Source organism: Camelus bactrianus, chromosome 8 (assembly GCF_048773025.1).
Source record: "Camelus bactrianus isolate YW-2024 breed Bactrian camel chromosome 8, ASM4877302v1, whole genome shotgun sequence".
NCBI lineage: Eukaryota > Metazoa > Chordata > Mammalia > Artiodactyla > Camelidae > Camelus > Camelus bactrianus.
Genome location: NC_133546.1, coordinates 51109515 through 51136022, shown reverse-complemented (window position 1 = coordinate 51136022; position 26508 = coordinate 51109515). Strand labels below are relative to the sequence as shown.

The 26508-nt window shown below is 33.1% G+C and overlaps 1 protein-coding gene across 3 annotated transcripts in view; it reads right to left on the bottom strand.

Annotated features, from left to right (window-relative positions):
* ASCC3 (activating signal cointegrator 1 complex subunit 3) overlaps window positions 1-26508 on the bottom strand; it is a 301513-nt gene that overhangs the window by 180153 nt on the left and 94852 nt on the right. For all 3 annotated transcript variants that reach the window (XM_074368581.1, XM_074368580.1, XM_010965191.3), the window contains exons 9-10: window positions 20896-21096; window positions 20303-20443 (exon numbers count right to left, since the gene is read on the bottom strand). In XM_074368581.1, coding sequence (XP_074224682.1) covers window positions 20303-20443; window positions 20896-21096 — 342 coding nt within the window. The remainder of the gene's footprint in view (window positions 1-20302; window positions 20444-20895; window positions 21097-26508) is intronic.

Genomic DNA, 26508 nt, shown 5'->3' with positions numbered 1-26508 from the left:
GGTCCTCTGAAGTATCTAGTTATATTTATCTACGTCAAGGACCACAGCTTTCAATTATAAAATGAAAATATAAAAATTAATTGGAAAATCTCCAAGTACAAAAGTATTCTTATTGCATATTCTTTCTTGAAATTACAGATATGGTCGAGCTAAAGCTTTAAGAATGTAATCTGAAATGTATCTTGGCATTTTCATGTTAGAAAAAAATCCTCTGTGATACTATTTTTAGTTAAAAAGTTCAAAAATAAACATCTACTAAATAAACAAAGTATAATTCAGTAAGAAATTCTAGTAGTTTTGAAGGAAAAGAGCATGGAGTGCTAGGAGTAAGGGAGAAAATGCTCCTATAGTACATAATTCAAAATTGAACACTTAAGATAATACTTTCCAGACTACATGCATTTATAACTGGGGCAGAATTAACTTTGTAGTTCTTTTTGTTGATTTAAAACACAATCCCAGAACATATATACTGAACTCTAGTCTCATTAACTTAAGTGTGTGAAGGATCCAATGCTTGGTTATCCTACAACTTAACTAATTACACATAATAGAGAAAAATACAAAAATTGTTTATATCGGGTGTGTACAAGCCATAAAGACCTTGCTCTCATCATTCTAACTACTTGTCTGTATTACCCCAGGATTTCATCCCATTAAAGTCTCATAGAGCAAAGGTCTGATACAACTTACAATGATTCCTATTCTGCTCACTCATAGAAGATAGGTTATTGAATGTGACTAATTTATGGTAGAAACCTGTCCCATTGTAAATCCTATCCTGAACAATTGGGATATGGCTCATAGAAAACGGGTTTCCTTGGTTTATTATAGAGTAGTTTTTTTTTTTTTTCAGATCAAACTAGTATATATGCCTTTTGAAAGGGGGGGAAAATCCTCTCTCATATAAATTTGCACATTTGATTGTCATCACCTCTTTCCTGCCACATGTGCAAAGCTCAGTTTGAGGATCAATTTCTTACTAAAATGAAATACCTTAAAATGTCATATTGTAATACCAAACCACTAAAACCTCAACTGCAATGGGATATATATATATATATATATATATATATAGAGAGAGAGAGAGAGAGAGAGAGAGAGAGAGAGAGAGAGAGCGCGCTCTATATAGATATCTATATATATATATATTCCACAGCTCTTCACAAAAATAATACCAAAATAATACCAATTTCATCTTTTCAAACTAATTCTAGATATTCAAAATTAAGATATTTTGGTAATTCAAGAATAATTAATCAAATTTGGGTTCTATTATCAGGAAGAAGAGACAGGTGAAGTGAAGTTTCTAAAACCTTATGAAGAAATTATGGCAGGACATAAGTGGCTGAAAATGACTGCAATTAAGGAAATTAGTTGTCTTTATTATTTACCTACTTCTATTATTTGAACCCTATTTTACTTTTTAAAAAAAAGGCAGGACATGTGTCCTATTTAATCATAATTTATGGTTATCCAAAGGAGAACTTCTCTCCTTTAATAAAATAAAAGTTTGCTATTAAGTCATTCAACTCAATGTCTTCAGATATTTGTCTATGGTTAAGAATACAAAGCAAAAGGCAGGAAGCTTAGAAGCTTACACTTCAAGGAGAAAACACAGCAAAGAAGTGAAATGTGGTCCAAACTCTCTCTCATACAATGTTTTGAAATCCAAAGGTCACCTATGAAGGAGCAGCTAACTTGTTCAAGCAACTGCCACTGAATCAGCCCACAACTCAGGATATAAACTACACATACAGCAACAATATAACTACAGTGCAGAACCTAGTGAAATTATATACCTTTCTACATTTTCCCCCTCCATTCTCTTCCATTTTCTACAATTTAACAAATTACAGCACAGAAAAGGGGATCAAAAACAATTACTTGTTATTGATGTTGAAGTGGCTTAACAGAAAACTCATATTCAATAAAAACAAGGCTTAGGAAACTGATAAAGGAGAAAAGCAAATATGCCCAAAGGATTAGCCAATATAGTATCTGTGAGTAAGTATAAAACCTGGCTCTACGCTTTATTAACACCCAATTGAAAAAGAAAAACTGGGAGTTACGTTAGCAAAATGGCAGCACAGGAATTTCTAGCATTTCCCCTCCCCTTAGAAACATCTGTCTGCACGCAAAAATTGCTTCACAGGAGCCAAGGATTCCAGGTGAGCAGGTGTGTGAAGCACAGAAATAAGAAAAGAGACAGTGAGAAAGGCAGGAAAGATGAGTTTATGTTACCCCCGTTAACCCTCCTCTCTACCCTGGCGACCCAGTGCAAAGAGAGATACCTTCCCCATTGGAGAAGATAAGTGAAGGGAGAGCCCAGCTTCACCTCACACCCCAGAACCGGCCTGCTCCAGCACCAGGCCAACCCCAAGGCCCTAGGTGCCTCCCTGCAGGCTCTCCCAAACCCAGGTCCCCGTCCCACCAACACCTATTAGCTCCCACAACCCAGGCGGCATCCATGGCACCTAGATTTCTTTTAAGCAAATCACTCACCAAAATGATTTTACCACAATAACTGCACTGGCTAAGTGCTGAAGCTGCAGTGTGGTTTTGCCTGTGTTGGGTATTTTCACTACCTTTACTAATTTATCATGGAGAAACAGCTTCGTATTTTACTTAGTATTTGTTTGATTGTTAGTGATGTTTATCATCTTATTTTATGAAACTTTACATTCTTCCCCTGTAGGAAGAATCTATTCTTGCATCCAATGTTTGGGTTTATATAATCAATTTGCATAAATTCACCTGTTAATAGAGATATTAAGTATAGCTAGTGGAACCATTTTAAATGGCAATTTGGCAAAATCTATCAAAATTTAAAATGTGCAAACCCCAGGTCCGGCAATCTCATTTTCAAAATTCTATCCTAGAACGAAGGTGTACAAACACAGACATACATGAAGTTCTTTAGAAGGCAATAATGTAGATCTATACACACTGGCATTAATTGGCAAAAGGTTATACATTTTATACAAACACATGTACATAAATATGATCTCATTATTAAACTAAAACAAAACCATATATACATATATTTCTCTACATGCTGTAGCTCCTGAGCTGAAATGTTTAGGAGGCTTTTTAAAACCACAATACTCTAGTAATATTTCCTTTTCATTGGCTTCTGTAGCATCTCTGTGCCCATATTTTCTATGTCAGCATCTATTACACTCTATTACTTGCTTGAATGTTTGTCTCCCTCAAGAAACCACAGGCACAGAAAAGGCAGGGACAGTGATCCTCTTGACAGCTATTGTATCTACAATGTCTTTAAGTGGTCTGCCACATTGTACGTACTCCAGGACTGTGGATGGCTTATATGTTTTTTGCACATAGTCATTACTAACTCCACAATGTTAACTATTCTTGCCTAATAAGAAAATAACAAATATTTCTATGTAGAAAATAAATTCTACATAGTAGGATTTATATAACTTATGTTCTATACAGATATTTAGGTACAAAAAGTTACGTTTAAGATACTGCCACATAATGGACTTTGTGAATTAGCCAGGGAAATGCTCTCCTCCCTAATCTGTTCATGTAAATCTACCAAACTGAAAAATCTAAAAGCTTATATAAGGCAACAGACCCATTTACTGAGACCTAGACAAAGAAGGCACTGGCACCCCATTGCCTACCCTGTGGCCTTGGGGGAGTTATACTCCAGGTGTCTGGTATCCAGATGTTACCACACTTAGGATGAATGTTGTTGAGGAAAGGTGCGATCTTGATGGCTCTTTATGCGTTAAGCTAAATTAAGCTAAGTGGCCTGGATCCTCATCTTTTCAGGAAGAGCAAAACTGTACTTTAGAGTATCATTGAAAGAGGAATGACCATAACTTGAACATTCTGCAATCATGACTCAGATGTTTATAACGCTCCTCTCCTGTCCCCTCCCTCCACCCCTCTCAAGCCTGCCCCAGGCCTTGCCCATGAGAACAGGCCAGCTTTTCATTTTCTTATGGCCCTAGGCAATAGCTGAGGACTCCTAACTTAATTTCCTCCAAAGCAAAGAAGAGTGGGTAGTCCTACATAGACTGAACCCTGTATTTCTATAAGCACAATTTATCAATACTTCTAAATCTAAGTATTCTTATAGCCATGTCTCATTTATCAATACATTATCTTTAATATACTGTGAATGCTTAATAAAAACACACTCAATATCTTTCACTCATGCGTTTATCGAACATTTATTGTGTCCCTACTACTATTACAAATCTTAGTTTCTTCCATAGATAAGAAAAAAATAAGAGTACCTATAGGGTTATAATAAAACTTATTAATACAACAGAATAATGACTGCCACAAAATAGGGATCAATTATGCTTCCTAACATCATCAGCATCTACCTCTTCCTCCTCATGGTCATGTGCCCACATGACGCTATGCACTGTGCAATGGCAAGAAAAGATAAAGGCAGACAGCCCTTGATCTCACAGGGTTTTACATTATGGTGGAGGTGGAGTGGCCATAGGCATTATTCAAAAAGCTGTAAAATATAAAATTTAACTTGTGATAAGCTACTGAGGACAAGCAGCATTATGAAAAATTATAATAGGAAAATTTGACTTAACCAGAGAAATCAGAAAAGGCTTTATTAAGAAAGTGACATTTGACTCAACATCTAGAGGATGAAAGGGAATTAATTAAGTGAAGGAGAAAAAAGAGAGTTACAGGCAGAAGCCATCACAGGCACAGAGCAAGTGGGAGAAAACAGAGGCGTGAGAGACTGAAGATAGGCAGAGTGTGCAGCTGAAGCACAGATGATGAGAAGACTGCAGACTGGTGGAAATGAGATGGGCAGGGGCAGACTACTCACTTTGAGCCACTTCCAGAAGTTATTCTTATCACATTCTTATCACTCAGAGTAGCCTGGAAAACTATGAGTGGCTTCTTTTTGGATTGCTGTTGTTTGTCATGGGACAGAATATGGGAGTAAAATGGGACGGGGTGAGACTGACCAGGCTGTTTCTGGTTACCTGTGGAGAAAGAAATGGAGGGGGCAGATTGGATGCTGGTACTCCAGTCAGAATACTATAAAAGTAATCAAGGTGAGAGATAATTGAAGGCTCAGACCAGAAAAAAGTCTTAGAGGACATGAATGAATGTAAGAAATATTTAGGAGACAAAATCAGTAATCAATAGGAATTGGTGCTGGGTTGACTAGAATCAATGTATATTTAATTATAGGCTATATTTAAGCTAAATATGTCAATGACTTTTTCTAAAAATATATATAATATAAAAATATATATCTTCATTATTTCTAGGTCATTAGCTGCTAACACTTTTACTTATGTGCCAAATTCCTTTCTACAGATTCAACCCCAAGAGCTGTAGGATAACAGTTAAAAAAATAAAGATATTTCAAGGGATCTGCAATTATGAAAGACCACAGAGATAATCTACCCTTTAATATTGAAAATATATCATATTTCTGAGAAACATGAGTAATTTTTCAAAATGATACTAATATTTGTGGTTAGTGAGTTTCTATCTTATGATACAATGGTGGCAGGATTTTTTCTGAAATTTAGTAAGTAACTAGAATACATGGGATGAGCATAGGTATCTTGAATTTTCTTTTATTTTTATGTCTTTGTTTTACAGGGAAACCAGATTGCTTTTAAGGATGCTATGTATTGTATTATAATTTTACAGTAGAAGACATTCTGATTTTTCACTTTAGGAAGAAGAAAATCATAAATTTTTTTATTGGCTTTAGCATGATACACTTGCAAGCAAGGTCCTTAAACTAATTTAAAAATAGATTTTCTAATTACTTTCATATTTTTATTCGATTAATGTCCCTAAGAATATGAAACCATCACATGATAAAAAAGTAACTAAATGTTGACATAAAACAAATGCAATGAAATAGAAAAAAGAAACCATTAATAGACTATATCCTTCACTCCTTCTCTTCACTCTTCTAATACAATGAAACAAGCTATTTTTCTGCAAAGGAATACTCATGGAATAGACAAAGCTGTCATTCTAAGTTGCTTTCAGTGAAAGCAAAGACAGATTCCTGAGTGCTTTTAAATTACACTCTAAGAAAAGAGTCTCACATAATACATAATTTGCATTCATGAGAGAGATTTTTATGTATCAAAAATTAAAGCTTTCTCACTAACCCGTCCAAGTACATTAAGAAAAACAAAACAGTTAAACATGGTAGTTTATATACAGAAGTGTGCTTTTTTCTCAAGCATTTTAATGTGTTTTATGAGTAGCTATTAAACCTTAAAAAAGTAAAAATAATCAATAACTAACACTAAGAACTCCATGATGCTTCCAAGTAATTTATAGCTTACTTACTAATAAAAGTAATGAGACATTCTTCAAAATAGAACTCTCATTACTTCTTAATGGCATGTCTTCAATGTGAGAATTACCCTGGCAAATAATATTTACATTTCACCAGGGGATTTTGAAAGCGGTAGCCTTCTAATTCCATTATGTATAAACACATGGTTAAGCCTTTTAAAACTAACTGTTCTTCTTAGAACAAAGTTTTCACATTTCAGGTTCTATTTCCATTTTTAGATCTCTCTCTTAACGAAAGGAGGTTTAAAAATTCACTTTGGTTATTAGTTGCTTAATTAGATAAAATTGGAAATTCAAATTTAAAAAACTAGAAAAAGCAAAATGTTTAGATTTATAAAGGGCTTAAAAATCATTACTGCCATCAAAACATACTAATTATGTTTGTGCAGTCACTTGAAAAATTAAACTTAAACGGCCAAGAATCACATTCAAAATATAAAAGAATATGGTCGTTGGCTTTTATTCTGCTTCTGAAATAAGTACTGAAAAAATACATTTCAAAACTAAACAAAGAAGACAACTAGGGAAATAAGAAACAACACTGTAACAAAGATAAATACCACACTAATTTCTAAACTAAATCAATATATAGAATATTTAGATTTCATTATTAAGACTCTTGAGTTTTTCACCTGGTTCAAAACTGCTTAAGTACTTTAATAAATAGTGATTTCAAATGATTAGCATTCTTCACTGATTTACGAAACAGGTATACAGTATTTTAATGAGATAGATCAATAATTTTATCCTGAATGTCCTCAGTTATACATGGCAAAAGTCTGTACAAAATCCAGAAGTTGAAACAAATTATTTTGTGCTGATAAAATTTTCATTGTGCCTCATTTTCACTTTCTTTTAGTTTTGTTTCATATTTTATCAAGCCATTTTAATTTATGTTATTTTCTTTTTAGCTCTTCATATAAAATACAGCGCTGGGCAGGGGAAGGAGGTGGACAAGGGAGGTGGTGATTATTATAAGGAAACTGTAAAACTATGCTATATTTTCCAGAGCAAAATATAATCAACACAGCATTATGGTAATTCAATGTTTAGATATGTAATATAAAAAGACATCAACTGGAAATTAAGCTGGTTTCTAATAAGACTACTGATAACAAAAAAAAAGGACAGCATCAAAAATAATTTTGTAATGATAAATTTTGAAATGACAAATTGATGAAAAAGTTACTTCCAGCTACCACTTCAAATGTGTTAAAACGTTGGTGCTCTGTAGGGTTGTTTTGCACCCTTCAATGTTTTTATTAAGCACTTACACCAATTTTCAAAACCTACTGGGATCTTATTTCCTATTATATGTGCTTTGTTTTTAGTAGTACACATTCCTAGCCAATCATACACACTCTATGATTTTTCTAATAGGAAAGTTTGAAGACACTATAAACAAACATCCAAGAAGAGTTAAAATACTCATACACTGTTGTGTACTACCATGAGGAGAGGGCCCCACAGGACCCTGGGAAGCTAGAAGCAGGGAGTTTTCAACTGTACAGTTGAGAATTAAATCAAAATTGGTTCCAAACCAGAAAAGCCTGATGTTTGTAAACGTTCCCTTGAACTGAGGCCCAGACTGTAAGTCTGAATTCTACAAAAGGGGAGTGGCTTAGCGACACTTGGCTTTCCCCACCATAGCAAGAGCGTATGACAAAAGAAAACGCATGTGCATGCCTCAGCTTCTGCTCTCTGGACTGCCTCAATGCTTCCTGTAGGCACTATACTGTCACTGTCCAACAGAATGTTCTGTAGTATAAAGCAGCTTGTTTGTATGGTTTTATTAAAAGATAGCTATTGCTATTAAGAACTTAGTATTGCCAAGCACTGTTCTTGACACTTCACATGTGTAAAATCAATTAACTGTCACATACCACTATATCATATTACCATTCATTAAATACACGAATATATTTTGGCACAAAAATGAGACATGGAAAGCATATATTTGTAATAACTTATGAGTGGACATGTTTTTTTTTGTCTATTTTAAAATATTTCTTCAGTGTAAGAATCTGCTTTGAAAAGAGGATACAAACAATAAAAAACTAAAAGTATTAAAAAGAATTAAATACTTTAAAAAGATCTATAATCCTAGGGTGTTGTGGATAATTTTCACCTACTTTTCAAAATATTTATACTCTCTTTTAGTCAATTAGGCTTTTCATTCCCATTAAAGCAATATTTTCAGGAGTTTCAAGTTTTGCAAAATAATTACAAATAAACAGCTATAATCCCCCAATTCACACTTTTATAATGTGTTCTCTCTCTACTCTTTGGTTACTATGTAAAACTGTGTAGTAATAGATGGAAAAAAAGTGATCAAAAATCAACCAAAATATATAGAAATTATATGGAAATGAGAAGACTGGGAATAATCAAAACAATATTGAAAAAGAACAAAGTTGGAGGACTTATACTACCTGATTTTAGGATATATTACATAGTTATAGTGATCAAGACAGTATGGTACTGGCATAAAGATAAACATACAAATCAATGAAATAGAATAGAATTCAGAAATAGAGCCACACATATATGGTCAATCAGTTTTCAGTAACGGTGCCAAGGTAATTCAATGGAGAAAATGGAGAAGAGAGAACCTTTTCAACAAATGATGTCAGAACAAGAGATATTCATATGCGGAAAAAAAAAATGAACTTTAACCCTTACCTCTACCTTATACAAAAATCAACTCAAAATAGAGCACAGCCTAAAACTAAGTGCTAAAACTATAAATTTCTAAAAGAAAACACAGGAAAATAATCTTACTTATCTTGAGCCTAGTAAATATTTTTACCAGGATACAAAAAGAATGCACTATTAAAGAGAAAGTCAATAAATTAGAACTCTATAAAAATTTAAAGTGTTTCAGAAAGAAAAAGTGACAGTGAATATATATATGTTTATGTATAACTGAAAAATTGTGCTCTTCACTGGAATTTGACACAACATTGTAAAATGATTATAACTCAATAAAAAATATTAACAAAATTTAAAGTGTTTACTTTTCAAAAGACACTGTTAGAAACATGAAAAGGCAAGCCTACTAATGGGAAGAAAATATTTGCAAAGCACATATCCAACACAGGACTTGTATTTAGGGTTATACAAAAGTCTTACAATTCAATAGTAAGACACACCATCCACTTAAAAATACTTTAAACGAGTTAAATAATTTGAAAAGTATCACAAAAGAAGAAATGCCAAAAAGACACATGAAAAGATGTTAAACATAATTAGTCATTAGGGAAATGCAAATTAAAATCACAATGAGATACTACAATGTACCCACCAGAATGGCTTAAATTAGAGTTGAAGTATTACAGAGGATGTGAAAGAACTGGCATTTTCATACATGGCTGGTGGGAACGTAAAGCATTTCAGACACTTTGGAAACAGTTTGGTAGTTTCTTATAAAGTTAAATATGCATCTACTACATCCCCAGCAATTATACTCCTAAGTACTTATCCAAAAATGAAAGCCCTATGTCCACAAAAATGATTGTACAAAAATGTTCACAGCACTTTTACTTGTAATAGCCAAAAACTGGAATCAACGCACATATCCATCAAAATTGAACGGATAAACAGTTCATGGTATATTCATGCAACACAATATTACTTAGCAGTACAAAGGAATAAACCATTAATACATACAACAACATGGATTAATATCAAAATAATTATATTGAGTGAAAGAAGCCAGATAAAAAAGCATACACATTATTCTACTTATATAAAATTTTTAAAAATGTAAACTAACTTTCATTTTAGTGACAGAAAGCATTTCCATGGTTGTGTGGGGATGGGAGTGGCAGATGGTGAGGGACAGATTACCAAGGGACATGAGAATATGTTTAGGGCTGATGAATATGTTTAATATTTCGATTGTAGTGATGGTTTCACTGGTATGTACATATGTCAAAACTCATTAAACTGCACTCTTTAAAGTAGTTTTTGCACATTAGTTATACCTGAATAAAGCTGAAATAAAATGTTTAGAGATCAACCAGTATGCCTGCATTAAATGTAACATGTAGTAGTATCTAGTGCTTTCCATAGAATATAATTGATTATTATTTTCCTTTCTAGTAAGAAAAGTCTCAAATTTAGGAATGAATAAGTAGCTTTTATTCTCTTATAAAAAGAAAGGATCAAATTTAACTTAAAAGCCTTCTTTTAAACCAAGTCTTCAAAAGGTTTTCTCCTTGAATCAATTCCACAGATTACTGTTCAGCCAAAGGGATAAGTAAAAAGGCTACTCTAATTACTGCCAAATAAGTACCACTCATACTTAACTACGCTGTTGCTTCTAAAACTTGGCGGTAGGGGGGAAGACACACATCAATTTTTTCTCTTCTCCTGGATTGTAACAGCCAGATATAGTTCAAAGAGTCAAATTAATCAAGCATATAATCTGGAATGATTTCTCATGAAGTACAGTGGGTTAGGAGCAGAATAAAGAATCTAATGAAGATGCAGAAAGGGACTAACATTTGCTGAAGGCCAACTATGTGCAATGCACTAACTTCAATATATCTTTTATGTGTTCTATCAAATAACAACAGGAAAACATTTAAAATATGTTACTTTTCTATAACTTGAAGGGGAAAAGCACCATATAATGAAAATGTTTCTAAGGTAAACAGGAAAGACCAGATACTGTACTTTTAGACTATTAGCTTTTAGAGGCCCCATCTTAAATACAAGTGACTCCCCAATATGCCTTACACACAACAGATAAGGTGATTAATATTTCTTTAAAATAAAAAAAAATTATTATAAATTAGACAGCAATCAGAATTAAGGTACCATTTAAAGTACCAAAGAAAATAATTGTTGCTTATTTTATTTTTAAAATATAAAGATCTAAAATTAGCTTGCATTCAGATGTGCTTTGAATAATGGAGGGAAAAAATTATAATTGGAACACCAAGAACTAGATAACCCACAGCCCATCCTCTGAGTAAGTCCAGGGGAGAGCATCATATACATCACTATCACTCATCAACAGAAAAGACAAAGAATCTTTCCAAGGGAACTAGACCCAAGGAACCTCTGGACCTAAAGAAATTTAAGTCTATGCTTGTGGTTAAAAGTGAACAGGAAGACATTTGTGGTAATGTGATCGATAAACATGGATGCAGAAGGACTCTCTTAACCTGGAGTCCATGAAGAATCAACTCAAAAACTAGAAGGGAGAATTTTGTTCTCCGTTTATCAGCTTAGTTTCTGAGATATCCTATTTGGCTCTTTCCCCTCTGTTTAATCTGCTATGAGTAAGTGAGTAAATAAATGTTATTTTTAAGTAAAAGTCATCAGAAGTGCACAGTTAACATAGCATATCCAATAAAAGTCATGAACTATGAACTAATACTTAATAATAAGCAAAATTATTAACCGGAAAAATTTAACAAAATAATAAACAACAAACTTTCATTTTTAAGTTATATATCCTTGCCTAGAAAAAAAGATTAAAAGGCTATATACTAAACTCTGTAATTCTCTGTATTTTTTTAAACTTTTCTACAATGAGCATGTTATCTTTTGGAATCAGAAAAAATGTGGACTATGGAAACTCTCAAAATAATATCAACCTTTAATTCACATTGATTTTTAAAAATGCCACAAAGCTCCAGTTAGAAATGTAAAAGTATGTAACAAAATACACAGAAAAGTGACCATTAAGATACAAAATGGTTTAAAATATGCAATCTAATATAATATTTATCATAATACAAATAGGCATATCCTCTAATATTCTGGTAGCTTTGATTATGCAAGAACAATAGGCAGTAAATATTTCTATGTAATGAATTTAACCAAGGTTCAAATCAAGAATGAATCCAAGTACCATTAATTTCCTTTAGGAAAATTATCAACGGCTGTAACGGCACAAAGCTCTGCAAAATTAAGATTTCACGTATTTCTAGTTTTGATATATAAAAATTACTGTTTTACAGAAATGTGAAAACTATACATCCAAGAGAAGCTATTTAGATCAGTCATAGAAATTATAAAAAGCACAGTTCTCTACAAATTCTAAAATTAGCCAGCTCAGGATCTGCATTTTAAGTTTATAGCAACTTTGTGGTTCTGTTGCAGTGTTTGTGACACAAGAGCCGTTTTGACAACAATTTCCTTGAAGAGTGACTAAAGCCCCCTGAACAATAGAAAATCTGCTTTCAAATCAAGAACTACTTGAAATTAAACCGACCTATCAAGCTTTCAGGATCTTGTAAAACTGTAAGCCTGTATTTTCTCACTGACATCACACCATATTAAACTAGAACTTTCTGAAGAATGCATAAGCATTTAATATTGTTCAAGAAAGTGCAAGCAAGCATTGAGATAAAAACATAGAATGTTTTCATCAGATCCTTTAAGGAGAGATTTTTCTAAAATGTTCAGAGTTAAGTGATATGAATAAATTCACAATTTCAAAAAATATCACAGATACTAATGAATATATAGAATGCCCTTATGTTTCTGTGGATACCTTGGGAGAAGAAATTGAAGATGTGCTTGAATTATGAAGTCCCTGCCCCATTCAAACACAGCTTAGGTTTAGAGGAACTGTCTGTTTAAGAGTTAATTATGCCTCCCAAGACAATTCAGTTTCCCCAGAACTAGCATATATTACTGGCTATATACCAATACCTATGAAAAATGAAGGCTGTACCATTAAGACTCATGAAACGTATTTGTCCTAGAGTCTCCAAGAATCATTCTAACTTTTATAAAATAGGAATCTCACTAACCAAATCTATGTTTCTTTATAACTGCACATTTTTTATAGAATAAAGTTTACAAAACTTTTCAGCTGCTTTTGTATCACAGCTAATAATATAATGGTATTATCAAAGGTTGGTTGGTTGGTTGGTTATTTATTTATTTATTTATTTACTTGCTTGCTTGCTTGCCACACTCATATAAAATACTTGATTCCCACTACAGGAAAACAACCAGGAAGTGCCATCACCGCACAGCTAAAATCTGTAGTGTCCTACTAAAACTGAGGGCCATGAAAGTCTGAGGGCCAGAGAATGATGTGACCAACAGAGGCACTCTAGGATTATAATCCCAAATTATGGCACCTTCTGCTTTATGTAAGAATGGTCACAAGGGGTGCTTCATCTAAAAGGAGTAAACCATTAGAATAGACTGTGCAGAACTGTATATATGTGTGTGTTTTTGCTCCTCCAATCCAAACTCCAGGGGAGAGGATCCACTGTTTTTTATGTGATTGTCACTGGTCTATGATCCAAATATGTTTGAGAACAGTGCCGCTAGGTCATTCCCTCATGCTCACTTCCAATATAAATCCAGGTTTATACAGTAAAATTTGCCTCAAGATGAAGAGATTCATTTGTATGACCAATAAAAATACTAATGACTCCAGTTTTTCATTTAAACTACATAAAATGAAACAAAGCAGAATTTTTTCAATTATAATAAAATGAAACATGTTAAAAACTGGAATTGGATCCATTTTATTTCTATACAGTTTAGCATTAATTCAGTAACAGAAAATAAAAGTTAAATGCCTATTGTAAGTTTGCTTCAAACCTTAGGATGCAACACAATTATATTATTTTCTACCTCACACCTAAATCTTATTCTACAGGAGTTTCTTATCCAAGGTTCTGAATTTCTGACAAATAGAGGATAAAATGAAGGTCACAAATTCAGAAAGGAACCCCAGATCCCTACCAGTGCTTCCAAAACTAACCAAAGGCAGTGTTATATTTCTGGCCTCTAAATTTGTTAATGTGAATGCATTTTCTCATAGACACCTCCTAATGCAGATCCATAATCATAGCTCCAATTCAAAGATTAAAAAAAAAACTCTAAAACACAGTTTTTTTTTTTTTAAATCTTGCATGGCAAAACCTGACCTGGACTGATGAATAAATTTACACTTGGTGTGGCAAGTTTTGCTGTAAAAACATGAATGTGTTTGACTACAGCTTGCTGCTCAAAACGCCTCTGAAAACAGTTTTTTCCATTATTAAGGTCATGTTGCATGGTTTCAGCTTGTATGATTATTTTCAGGGTCCTGCACTAACAGGCAAAGCAAACAGTAGGAACTCCAGCAAAAATATGGAAATCACCAATACTGAACACCAGAACATGGGGACACGTGACATATTTGTAATATTCTAAAAGGGAAGGAAACACAGAGATTTCCCCAATGTGTTCCATAAATTCAATGCAATCCTTACAAAATCCCAACAGATCCTTTGATGTAATGAAATTAGAATCTGATTTAAAATGAAAATGCTCAAGTAAAGGTTGAAGAATAGTTACAGCTATTCTGAAAAATGAGAATAAAATAAGATGGTGGAATCTGTCTTATGTTCAAGACTTACTCTAAAATAACAGTAATTAAAACAGTGTAGTCCTGAGGCCAGGCCATACACCTACATCAGTGTAACAATATAAAGCTCAGCAACAGCCACAAGACAACAGTCGAATTAGAATATCATAATAAATTTACCAGTAAAGTATAGAGAGTAAATGATGGTGAAGTAGTTGGCTTTCTTTAGGCTAAAAAGAAATGAAATTAGAACACTGCCTTCACCAAATTAATAACCAAAATTCAGAGAGATTCAAGACTTAAATGTGAAAAGCAAAAATTTAAATCTATTAGAAGAAAAATATGGAAGATAGATATTATAAATTTGGGTTAAAGTAGAGGCATTCCTCATTTTATTGTGCTTTGCTTTGTTGCATTTTGCAGACACTGCATTTTTTTTAAATAAATTTAAGGTTTGTGGCAACCCTGCACTGCCAGATGATGGTTAGCCTTTTTTAGCAATAAATCATTTTAAAATAAGGATACTACAGTATTTTTAAGACATAATGCTACTGCACACATAATATACTACAGTATAGTGTAAATACAACTTTTATATGAATTGGGAAACCAAAAAAATCGTGTGACTCACTTTATTGCAATATTTGCTTTATTGTGGTCATTTGGAACCAAACCAGCAATCTCTCCAAAGTATGCCTGTAGTAATTCCAAGAAAATACAACAAACAAAAAAGGCACAAGCCAGAGAGGATGTTGATTAATTTGACTACGTTATAATTTTAAGTCTGTATGGCTGGACAAGGCAGAGCAGACACATTTTATCTTCCTCTCATTTATTACACCTAAAAACCCTAGACAAAATATGTGAAAGAGACATCAGAAGACTCTGAAAATTGGAGGTAAGAAGTGGGACTGCATAGGGACCTCAGAATTCAAGGAGCAGCCAGTCAATGAGTTCCCCATGGTTTCTTTCTTTGACTCCAATATATCCTAGCCAAGTGCTGAAAAAGTTCAAAACTAGGAAAGCAAAACAGTATAGAACCCACCCCCAAGCAAAACAAAACACCCAAGATACAAGAAATTTCTCTTGCCAAAGTACTGAGACGGAGCAGTCCTGATGAACAGAAATGTTTTGACACCACCAGCCAAAAAACATGAGAAAAAAAGAACTTGTTCCTCCCCAACCCCATGTGCACTGAGACTGGCACTGAGGGTGTGCGGACATGTGTGAAAAAAGTCCTGACAACTATCCCAGCCAAACAGTAAGAAATAACAAGATTCCAATAAGGACCAGAGTCATGTAACATAATACCTCAAAGGTATAGGATATATGTATTAATAACATACAAACCAAAACCCAGGAAAATCTCAACTCTATGAGAAAAGACATGCAAGAGAGGCCTGAGATGACAAAAATGTTGGAATTATCTGACAAGGTTTTTAAAGTAACTAACGTAAAAATCCTTCAAGGAGAAGTTTCAATCACACTCAAAACAAATGAGACAAACAAAAGTCTCAGCAAAGAAGATACAAAGAAAAACCAAAAAGAAAATTTAGAACTGAAAAATACAACAATCTAAATTAAAACTCACTGGTAGGGCTCAACAGCAAGAATGCAGACAACAGATGAAAAAATCAATGGACTGAAAAGATGGATCGTGCTTATCCAACTGAAGAACAGAGAAAACATACTAAGAAACAAACAAACAAACAAAAAATAGATCTCAGGCTCCTGTGGGACAATAAGAAAAGATCTAACATTCCTATTAGTGGAGTCCATGAAGGAGAGGAGCAAGAGTAAAAGGGCTAAAGAAATATAGAATAAAAATTTCCTAAATTTGACAAAAGACATAAACCTACAGATTCAAGAAGCTGAACAAAGACCAAACAAGATAAACCCAAAGAAATCTAGACACATCATAATCAAACTTCTGGAAACCAAAGACAAAGACTCAAAAGGAGATCAAAGAGGAAGAAACAACATACTACCTATAAGGGAACAATAATTTGAATGGCAGTGGATATTTCTTCAGAAATCTTGGAGGCCAGAAAAAGTGGGACATTTTTCAAATGGTGAAAGAAAAGAACTTACAACCTACAAATCTATATCCAGCAAAAGTATCCTTTAGAAATGGAGATGAAATAAAGACATCCTCAGATTTTATACAGAAAAGCAGCATTATTAAATGAAACATACACACAGATAACCAGATAAAGCTACATCTAAGCATTTGTAATTTCTAACCCATTTCTTCTTCTCCCCTTTTTTTCCTATCTTCTACCCCTAAGTACATACATATTCTCAGTAAAATAATTAATAAAATATATACGATAGGAAAAATCCCATTAGGAGAACAGTAAATTGAGATAGTGTGACATGAATACTGAGTGCGACGTAAGCACATGCATGTGCACACCACACACACCTTCCCAACTAAGGTCGCTGGATGAGATCTGATCTAGCAGAATAATACAACAGAACTTCAGGGTCCCCTTTGATGCTGCCTGAGCCTAACAGATTCGAATAGAATCTCCCTCCACCCCCAGCCAAGATAGAAACAAAAACAAAACCTGAAATAACCCATCTCAATTCCCAAAGCTGTACAGATAAACTCAGCCCAATGTGAGCATGAACAAGTACATTTTTTTAAAAAGGAGAATGATTTCATCACAACAACAAGAAAGGACAAAACCCACATGATCATCTCAATAGATGCAGAAAAAGCATTCGATAAAATTTGATACCCATTTATGATAAAAACTCTCACCAAAGTGGGTGTAGAGGGAACATATCTCAACATAATAAAAGCTATATATGACAAACCTACAGCCAGCATAGTACTCAACGGTGAAAAACTCAAAAGCTTCCCACTAAAATCTGGGACAAGACAAGGCTGCCTGCCCACTATCACCACTCCCATTCAACATAGTCTTGGAAGTCCTAGCCACAGCAATCAGGCGAGAGAGAGAAATAAAAGGGATCCAAATTGGAAAAGAAGAAGTAAAAGTGTCACTATATGCTGATGACATGTTACTACATATAGAAAACCTTAAAAGGTCCACACAAAAACTACTAGAGCTGATTGAAGAATTCAGCAAGGTAGCAGGTTACAAGATTAACGTTCAAAAATCAGTTGCATTTCTTTACAATAATGATGAATCAACAGAAAAAGAAAGTAAAGAAACAATCCCCTTTAAAATAGCACCCAAAGTAATAAAATACCTAGGAATAAATGTAACCAAGGAGGTCAGAACTCAGAGCAAATGCTTTGCTTTGATACAGAGTTATTGCCAGGAAAAGAGAAATCTTTTCTAAAATTTCTCATCAGTGTTTTCACTGAAATTCAAAATAACACTGCATTTATGATATTAGGAAAAAACGCAGAAGGGATAATCTGAGTTGAGGAAAGATAAGAGTATAAGAAAAAGTATAACTGCTCAATGGAACCACTGAAAAGAAAAATGAATATTGTAAAACAGTAAATCTTGATAAAGACTGTATTTAGGGAGAGAAGTTTGAAATTAATGGTAGATGTAGAACAACGAAAAATAAGGTTCAAAAAGTTTTTTTCAATGATGACAAACTTACTAAATTGCTCGAGTTGCTTTCAGTTGAATATTTAAGAAGTATGTGTTGCCTACCCAGACCATTCCTCCTGACAATAAATCTTAGAATTATACAATTCTGTCTTGTAAAAGGAAATTTTGCATCAAACCTCAATAAAATCATAACTGCCGCTAGACCTGACAATCCCTGGTGAACCACAAAATAGATCACATCTTGTATTATACTTAATTTATACAAGATTCTTAAAAAGCTAGGTAGTTGGACTTAATTCAATAAGCAATAAAGAGCCAATAAAAGTTTATGAGCAAGGAAATAATATGATCATGACAGCATGACAGAGAATTTGCAATAAGATTAATTTGCTTTCCCATATTAAAAAAAAGAAGATAAACAACACTGAAAATATATTTTTTAAATGACAAGGAAAATTTATGGTTATACTTAATTGTATTAATTACTGGGAAACTTACCAGAAAAAATACAATGTGAATCATTAAAAAGCTATTAAAAATTACAAAAGTGGAAAAAGTAGAGAAAGCAGGAGATTAAAACATTGTTTTAAGGAATATTTATTTTATCAAGTGAAATATCATATTGTTTAACTAGTCTTCTATTCGTGGATATTTAATTTCTTCCTAATCTTTCTGTTATATTTAAAAAAAAATACTACAGTGAACATGGCTGTATACAAATCTTAAGATTTGATTTCTTTCACAAGTGTCTATAAAAGGCAAACTTAAGAATAACTGGTAAAATTGACATAAATGTCAACTATAATGCACTCTATCCTTATCAAGTCCAAACACATTTAACTAGAACCTGATTTTCTATCCTTCCTACGTGCTTCAGTGTTCTTGGTATCCTCGCTGCAGTGGGCTGAATGGTGGCACCCAAAAAGATATGTCTACCCCAAAATTGTGGTGTAACCCTATTTGGAAAAAGGATCTCTGCAGACATAATTAAAGTAAGGACCCTGAGATAAGATCATATTGTATTAGGGTGGATCCTAAATCCAATGAATAGTGTTCCTAGAAGAGCGGGGGAAAGGACATGCAGGGGAAAAGTCCATGTGAAGACTGAGACAAAGACTGGAGTGATGTGTGTACAGGCCAAGGAAAGCCAACGATTGCTGGCAGCCACCAAAAACTAGGAGAGAGACATGAAAAGAATACTCTAGCAGAACCCCCAGAAAGAACTAAATCCTACCGCCAACTTGATTGTAGACTTCTGACCTCCAGAACTATGAGAGAATTACATTCCTGCTATTTTAAGTCTGCAAGCTTGTGATAATTTGTTATGGAGGCCCTAGGAAATGAGGACACCCTCCAATTATGTGTTAAATCAATGTCTACTCATTGTTTCAAAAACTACATCATTATTTTCCATTAAACTCCTCTGAACTGTCCCATTAACATGTGGTTATCCACTATTTTATCTTTTTAAAAGCACTATGGACATGATCTTACTCACATGTTGCATCCACTAATGATAATCTAGCTGCAGTTCTAATATAGTTTATGTCTATTCAATCATAATATAAGATCCTTGAAGGCAGAAACTGTATAACTTAATTACCTTAGTTGTCAGACATTTCACTTAAGATAGTGCTATTTACAGTGCATGATAAAGAATGACTAAAAATTTTTTTATATACGTTAAACCATCCTTATGGAATAGTTTAGAATGCTAGTGGGATCATTTAATCTATATATTCTCCTGCTCTTAAAGTCTGGTCTTATTCACATCCTCATCGCCTACTATTTAAAAGAACAACACTTACTGTCAATGACTTAAAATCCACACAAGGAATCTAACAATATTCAAGACACAGCAAAAGTTATTGGAAGTTAGATGGGATATGATAGAACAAAGCACCAGCAAAAACCTCTTCTGTAGAGGATAAGATGTGCTTACAAATAAAAGAAGTTCATGTTACATTTGTATGATGTTTTATAGTTACTTAAAGTATAATTCTTTAATAATTTTCACAATTACCTGAAAAAAAAAAGAGAATGGCAGTAAACAAACAAACAAAAATCTAAGTAGACAACATACCTGAGTTCGTAAAATTTCATTTTTTGACAACTGCATATCACCAGTCAATTCTTTCACAACGATGCCCAGTGGCTCTAGACGTTTGCTGAAGTAATTTGTCATTTCAGCTGCCAAGGCTTTCATTGGAGCAACATATACAATCTGTGCCAAAGAAACACTAGCTTGATGAATGAGGAAAAACCACAATGTCATTTGTTTAACAGCAGTCAGTACAAGTCACTACTTAATTGTGAAATATGATTCTAGCCACTTGGAGTGAAAAGTCTTAATAGTGACATATGAAAAATACTTATCTTTGTTGGGTAAGTGTGCAGCTGTTTAAAGGACAATGGAATTTGTTTACACAGCCTCATCACTTTGAGAACTGGTGCTTCAAAGCTAAGTGTATTTTCATAGCTCTCACAGTGGTAATGGGATTTCCATAACATAAACAGGGATTGCCTTAAAGTAATAAATTAAACCAAGCAGCACTTTACATGACTTCATGTATAATATCCTTTAAAACATCCAGATTTCTTACAACATGTACAACTGCAAAATGATTTTAAATTTTACAATTTAAAAAGCTGTTGTCTGGCTTGTTAATTTCATACCTTAAATTCATTCTTTTTGATAACACCTTGTTGAAAATGTTGGCGAATTTCATGCAAAACTGTAAGCATTGCAATGTTGGTCTTTCCAGCCCCAGTAGGGGCACAAATCAGCATGTTCTCATTGGTGTTGTAGGCAGTCTCAAACACAATTGACTGGATTCTATTGAGTCTCCTCATTCCTTTAAAAGCCAGCTGTCCAATCTAAAACACAACATGACCCATTATAAATGATAACAATGTGAAGGTCCCATACAATACATTAAATGCAAACTTTACTTCCTTTGATTGAAAAAACAAATGACTGATTTGTTCAGTTTCTCAATGTGTCCTATATTTAAACTAAGTGTGTGCAGCTGGAACAACTCAACTATTGTACAATTCGAGTGTATTTGTGAACTGAAATTCACTAATTGAAAAATATGATAATGAGCCTATACCTATATGTTTGTATACAATCTTAAGTCCAAAACAAGTTAATAATGTAAGGAAACAAATTAAACAGGTATCTTTTGAGTTTATATGATGATAGCCTAGTTTATTTAGGTTGAAGATGACTAATGAAAGTGCAAACAAGAAAGTCCCAGGAGATGTAAATCAGTAGGAAATTCTGTTTCAGTAAGTTCTGGATTTTTAAAAATACTTTTCTGAAAAGGCAGCCATAATAGTAGGAATAACAGCTATAGGTTATGTTTGTTCAGAGTTTACACTGTGACATATGCGATTGTAAGCACTTTGATATATTTATTGACTTAATCCTCAAAACAATTCTATGGTGTAGACACTATTAATATGTCCTTTCAATAGAGAAAAAAATACACAGAATGGTTAATTAATTTGTCCTACAATCTTCTATATAAAAAGTCTTTAGAGATGAAAACTATGATGTCTGGGAGTAAACAAACACTGGATGGAATTAATGGCAGGAAACTGTAATGGCTATATTGATCTCAGAAAAAATAGATTTAAAAGCCAAAAATATTACCAGGAATAAAGAACCAATCATTTTGTAATAACAAAGAGGATAATTAATCATTAGGGCATAATAATCCTAAATACTTATATACCCAATAACAGATATTCAAAATACATAAAGCAAAAACTGATAGACATGCAAAGGGAATAAACAAATCTGCAATTTTAGTCAGAGATTTCAATATCCCTCTCCAATATGTGATAGAACACATAGGCATGAAAATCAGCAAAGCTATAGTAGACTTGAACAGGGCTATCACCTAATTTGACCTCACTGCCATTTATTCATCCAACAGTAGGAGAATACATATTCTCTTCAAGTGCTCATGGAACATTTAATAAGACATATCATATTTTGGGCCATAAAGCAAGTCTCAATAAATTGAGAAGAAAGCAACTCATACAAAATATGTTCTCTGATCACAATGGAATTAAATTAGAACTCCTTAACAGAAAAATCCTTAGAAAATATCCAAATATTTAGAATTAAATAACATACTTCCTAAATAACCCATGGATGAAAAAAAGAAATCAAAATGGAAATTTATAAGTATTATTAACTGAAGGAAAATGAAAACTTAGCATCTCAGAATTTGTGAATGCTTATACTTAGGGGGAAATATACAGCACTAACCACCTACATGAAAAAAAAAAAGGTTTCCAATGTATGGCTTCATCTTTTAAAATAAAATTATTAGAAAAAGAAAAAATTAAAACCAAAGTAAGCTGAATAAACAGTAAAGATCAAAGTGGATATCAATGAAATGGAAAACAGAAAAGCTCATTCTTTGAGAAGATCAATAAAATTGATTAGTCTCTAGCCAAACTGATCAGGAAAAAAAAGAGAAGACAGAAATTACTAATGTCAAGAATGAGAAAGAAGGCATCACTACAGATGCTACAGATGTTAAAATAATAATAAGGGAATATTATAAACAACTTTATGCCAATAAATTTGACCACTTAGATGAAATGGACAACTTTCTGAAAAGACACAAATTACCAAACCTCAATCAAGAACAAATATAAAACTTAAATAATTCTATATCTATTAAATAAATTAAGACTGAGATTAAAATCCTTCTCACAAAGAAAACTCCAGGCCCAGATAATTTCATTGGTAAATTCTACCTAACATTTAAGAAGGAAATAATATGAACTTTTTTTGTGTGGCATTTGAGACTATTCAGAAAAATTGCTGAAAAGAGGATACTTCCCAAATCATTCTATGAGGTAAGTATTCCCATGACACCAAAACCAGATGAAACAGAATTATAGTCAAATAACCCTCATGAACATAGGAGAAAAAAAAAAAACTATAAACAAAACTTTAGTATATCTAATTCTATAACATAATAATTTATCATTACCAACTATGGATTATCACAGGACTATGGGGTTAGTTTAACATTCAAAATTCAGTGTAATTCAACATAACAATAAACCAATAGAAAAATTGTATGATCATCTCAATAGATGTAGAAAAAGAACTTGACAAAATTCCACATCCATTCTCTACTAAAAAGAAAAAAAGTCTCTCAGCAAACTAAAAACAGAAAAGTCAAAACAACTCTGAAAAAGAAGACTAATGTAAGAGAGCTAAAACTACCCGATTTCACGGATTATTTAAAAACTTAGAGAAATCAAAACAGCATGATACTGGTATAACGGTAAACAGAGGAACAGAAGAATAAAGAATCCCAAAATAAGCCCTCACAGACACAGACGGCTGATTTTTGACAAAGGCTCAAAGGCAATGCAAATGACAAAGGATAGTACTTTTAGTAAACGATGCTGGAATAAATAAATAGCCACATGGAAAAATAAACTTGGATCCACATCTCCCACTATATACAAAAATGAACTCAAAATGCATCATTGACCTAAATGTAAAACTTAAAACTATAAAACTTGTAGAAGAAAACAAAAGAGAAAATTTTCGTGGTTTCGAGTTAGGCCAAGATTTCCTAAACACAGCATAACCTATAAACAAACTGATAAATTGAGCTTAGCAAAATGAAAAACCCATAATCTTCAAGATATTAAGAAAATGAAAGAAGCCACAACATGGGAGAAAATTGTGATGCAAACAATCTGATAAAGGACTTGCATTCAGAATATATAAAGTATTCTCCAAACACAACATTAAGAAAACAAACAACCCAGGTTTTAAAATGGTCAAAAGATATGAATAGTCACTTCATCAAAGAAAATATCTGGATGGCAACAAGCACACAAAAAAGATGCTCAACACCATTAGTCATTAGGGAAATGAAAACTAAAATCACAATGAGACAACACTATCCACTTACTAAAATCACTGAGATTTTTTAAAATGCCCATCGCAAACAACTTTATGCCAATAAATTTGACCACTTAGATGAAATGGACAGCTTTCTGAAAAGACATAAATTACCAAGTGTTGGTGAGGATGTGAAGGAACTGGCACTCACACATACTGCTGGTTGGTATATAAAAGAGTACAATCTCTTTGGAAAACAATTTGGCAACTTTTAAACAGTTAAACATATACTTAACATATGATCTAGGTTTACCTGAGGAAAAAAATATACATACATACAAAAACTATTACACAAATGCTCACAGCAGCTTTATTTGTAGTAGCCTAAAATCAGAAACAACTCAAATGCCCATCAACAGATGAATGGGTAAATAAAATGTGGCATGTTCATACAATGGGATAGTACTCAGCGATAAAAAGTAATGAATTACTGAGACGTGTGAAAAAAAGATGAATCTCAAAATGATTGTTGAATGAAAGTCAGACAGAAAATAAATACATACTACATGGATACATTTATATAAAAATCAAGAAAAATAAACTATTCTATAGTGACAGCAAGCAGATTAGTTGATGCTTGGAGGTGGAAGGGTAGGTAGACGGAGAAATAGGTCTTGCAGTGAGGGCACAAGGGATCTTTTGAAAGTGACAGTTATGTTCACTGTCTTGACTGTGGCAATGGTTTCGCATGTGTTTACATACACCAACTTATCAAATTTTAACTTTCAATACGTACAGTTTATTATATGTCAATTACACCTCAACAGAGCTGTTTTTCAAAAATTAAAAACAATTTTATAGACATCTATTTATGCTTTCATTTGGACAAAGCACACACTTTGAAAAGATCAGAGTAATATGTCTAGAGTCTGGAAATTCTTAGGCGGGTCAATTAAATATCTGAGAGTACCAGTGATAGTTTCTTTATCAATTTCTGATGATGACTCAGCCTTGGATAGGCAGTGCAGCACATTTTTCAGAACATGTAGCTTGGGGTCAGAAGCCCAGGTTAAAATAGTGTCTTTGCCACTATTTGCAACATAACTTTGAAGACACTTAACATCTTTGAGTTCTATTTCCTCATCTGTAAAATAAGGTTAGTTATACTACCACACAAGGAAATTATAAAGACAAATAAAAATAGCCAACAATTACAGAGTGTTTATTATGAACCAAACACAGGGTGAATTCTTCATATGAGTATCCTAATTATTCATAATAACCACACCCGACTATTTTATAGATGGGGAAAGAGAGACTTCCAAAGACTTAGGTTCACACACCTATAAATGATGGAGCTAGAATTTGAACTCAGATAGTGTAACTTCAGAATCACAATCTTTAACTGATAATGTTTATAAACTATATAGAATAAACCATACAGAGTAGGTACTTGCAATTGTGTTGAAACAAATTAATAGCACCTACTATCATCACTGTCATATGTCATCTTTGTGTTTGATATTAAGCTTCTAAAACAGTATTGTAAATGAGTGCTGCAATTTCCAGTCTCATGATAAGAAATACAGAATCTACTATTCCTAAAATATGAATCTGATCATGACACATCCTGGCCAGATAGCTTCACAAGACTTCTCACTGTCAATTTTAACTATTCAGGGTAAGCAAACTAGATCCTTCAAGGCACAGAATGTGCAGCAAACAGGACCCTTCAAAATGTGAACCCTTGTTATTAACTTCTATGACTACTATCCATATATACTATTCTCTGACTATTCTTTGTGCCTTTATACTATGTATAATATCTTTCCTAGCCCTGAGAAACCCTTCATTATCATTCAAGTTCAAGTTTAAATGTAATCTCTGGTCCTCTCCAATTCCATAAGCATTTATTTACGTATTTATTCTTTGCTGTACTTCAAAAGATTGAAGGACTCCATTTCTCTCAGCAGCTGGACATTCATACAGCCTTCTTTATATATTGTCATTATGACCCTAAACCACAAACATTAAAATGATTTATTTATATGTATATCTGGCCCACTGGACTGAAACTAAGGTTTCAGTTTTACTACTTTCTGTATCACTACAATACCTAACCAACTGCCAGGAAAGTAATAGTTCTCTAAATAAATTTTTATTGATTGATAAATCAATTGAATAAATGAGGGGAAAAGTCTTAAAAGTCTTAAAAAGATATGTACTTCATATATAAAATCTTCCAAGCGAACAGTAAACTGGACCTAACCAAAATACATGGCAGTTCCAGAAAAAACCTATATTGAACCTTGAATAAGAAACTTACTTCTTTCGTTCTTAAAGGTTATAACCACTATCAAGAAGTAAACTAAGACATTAGAAGAATACACTGACAGACA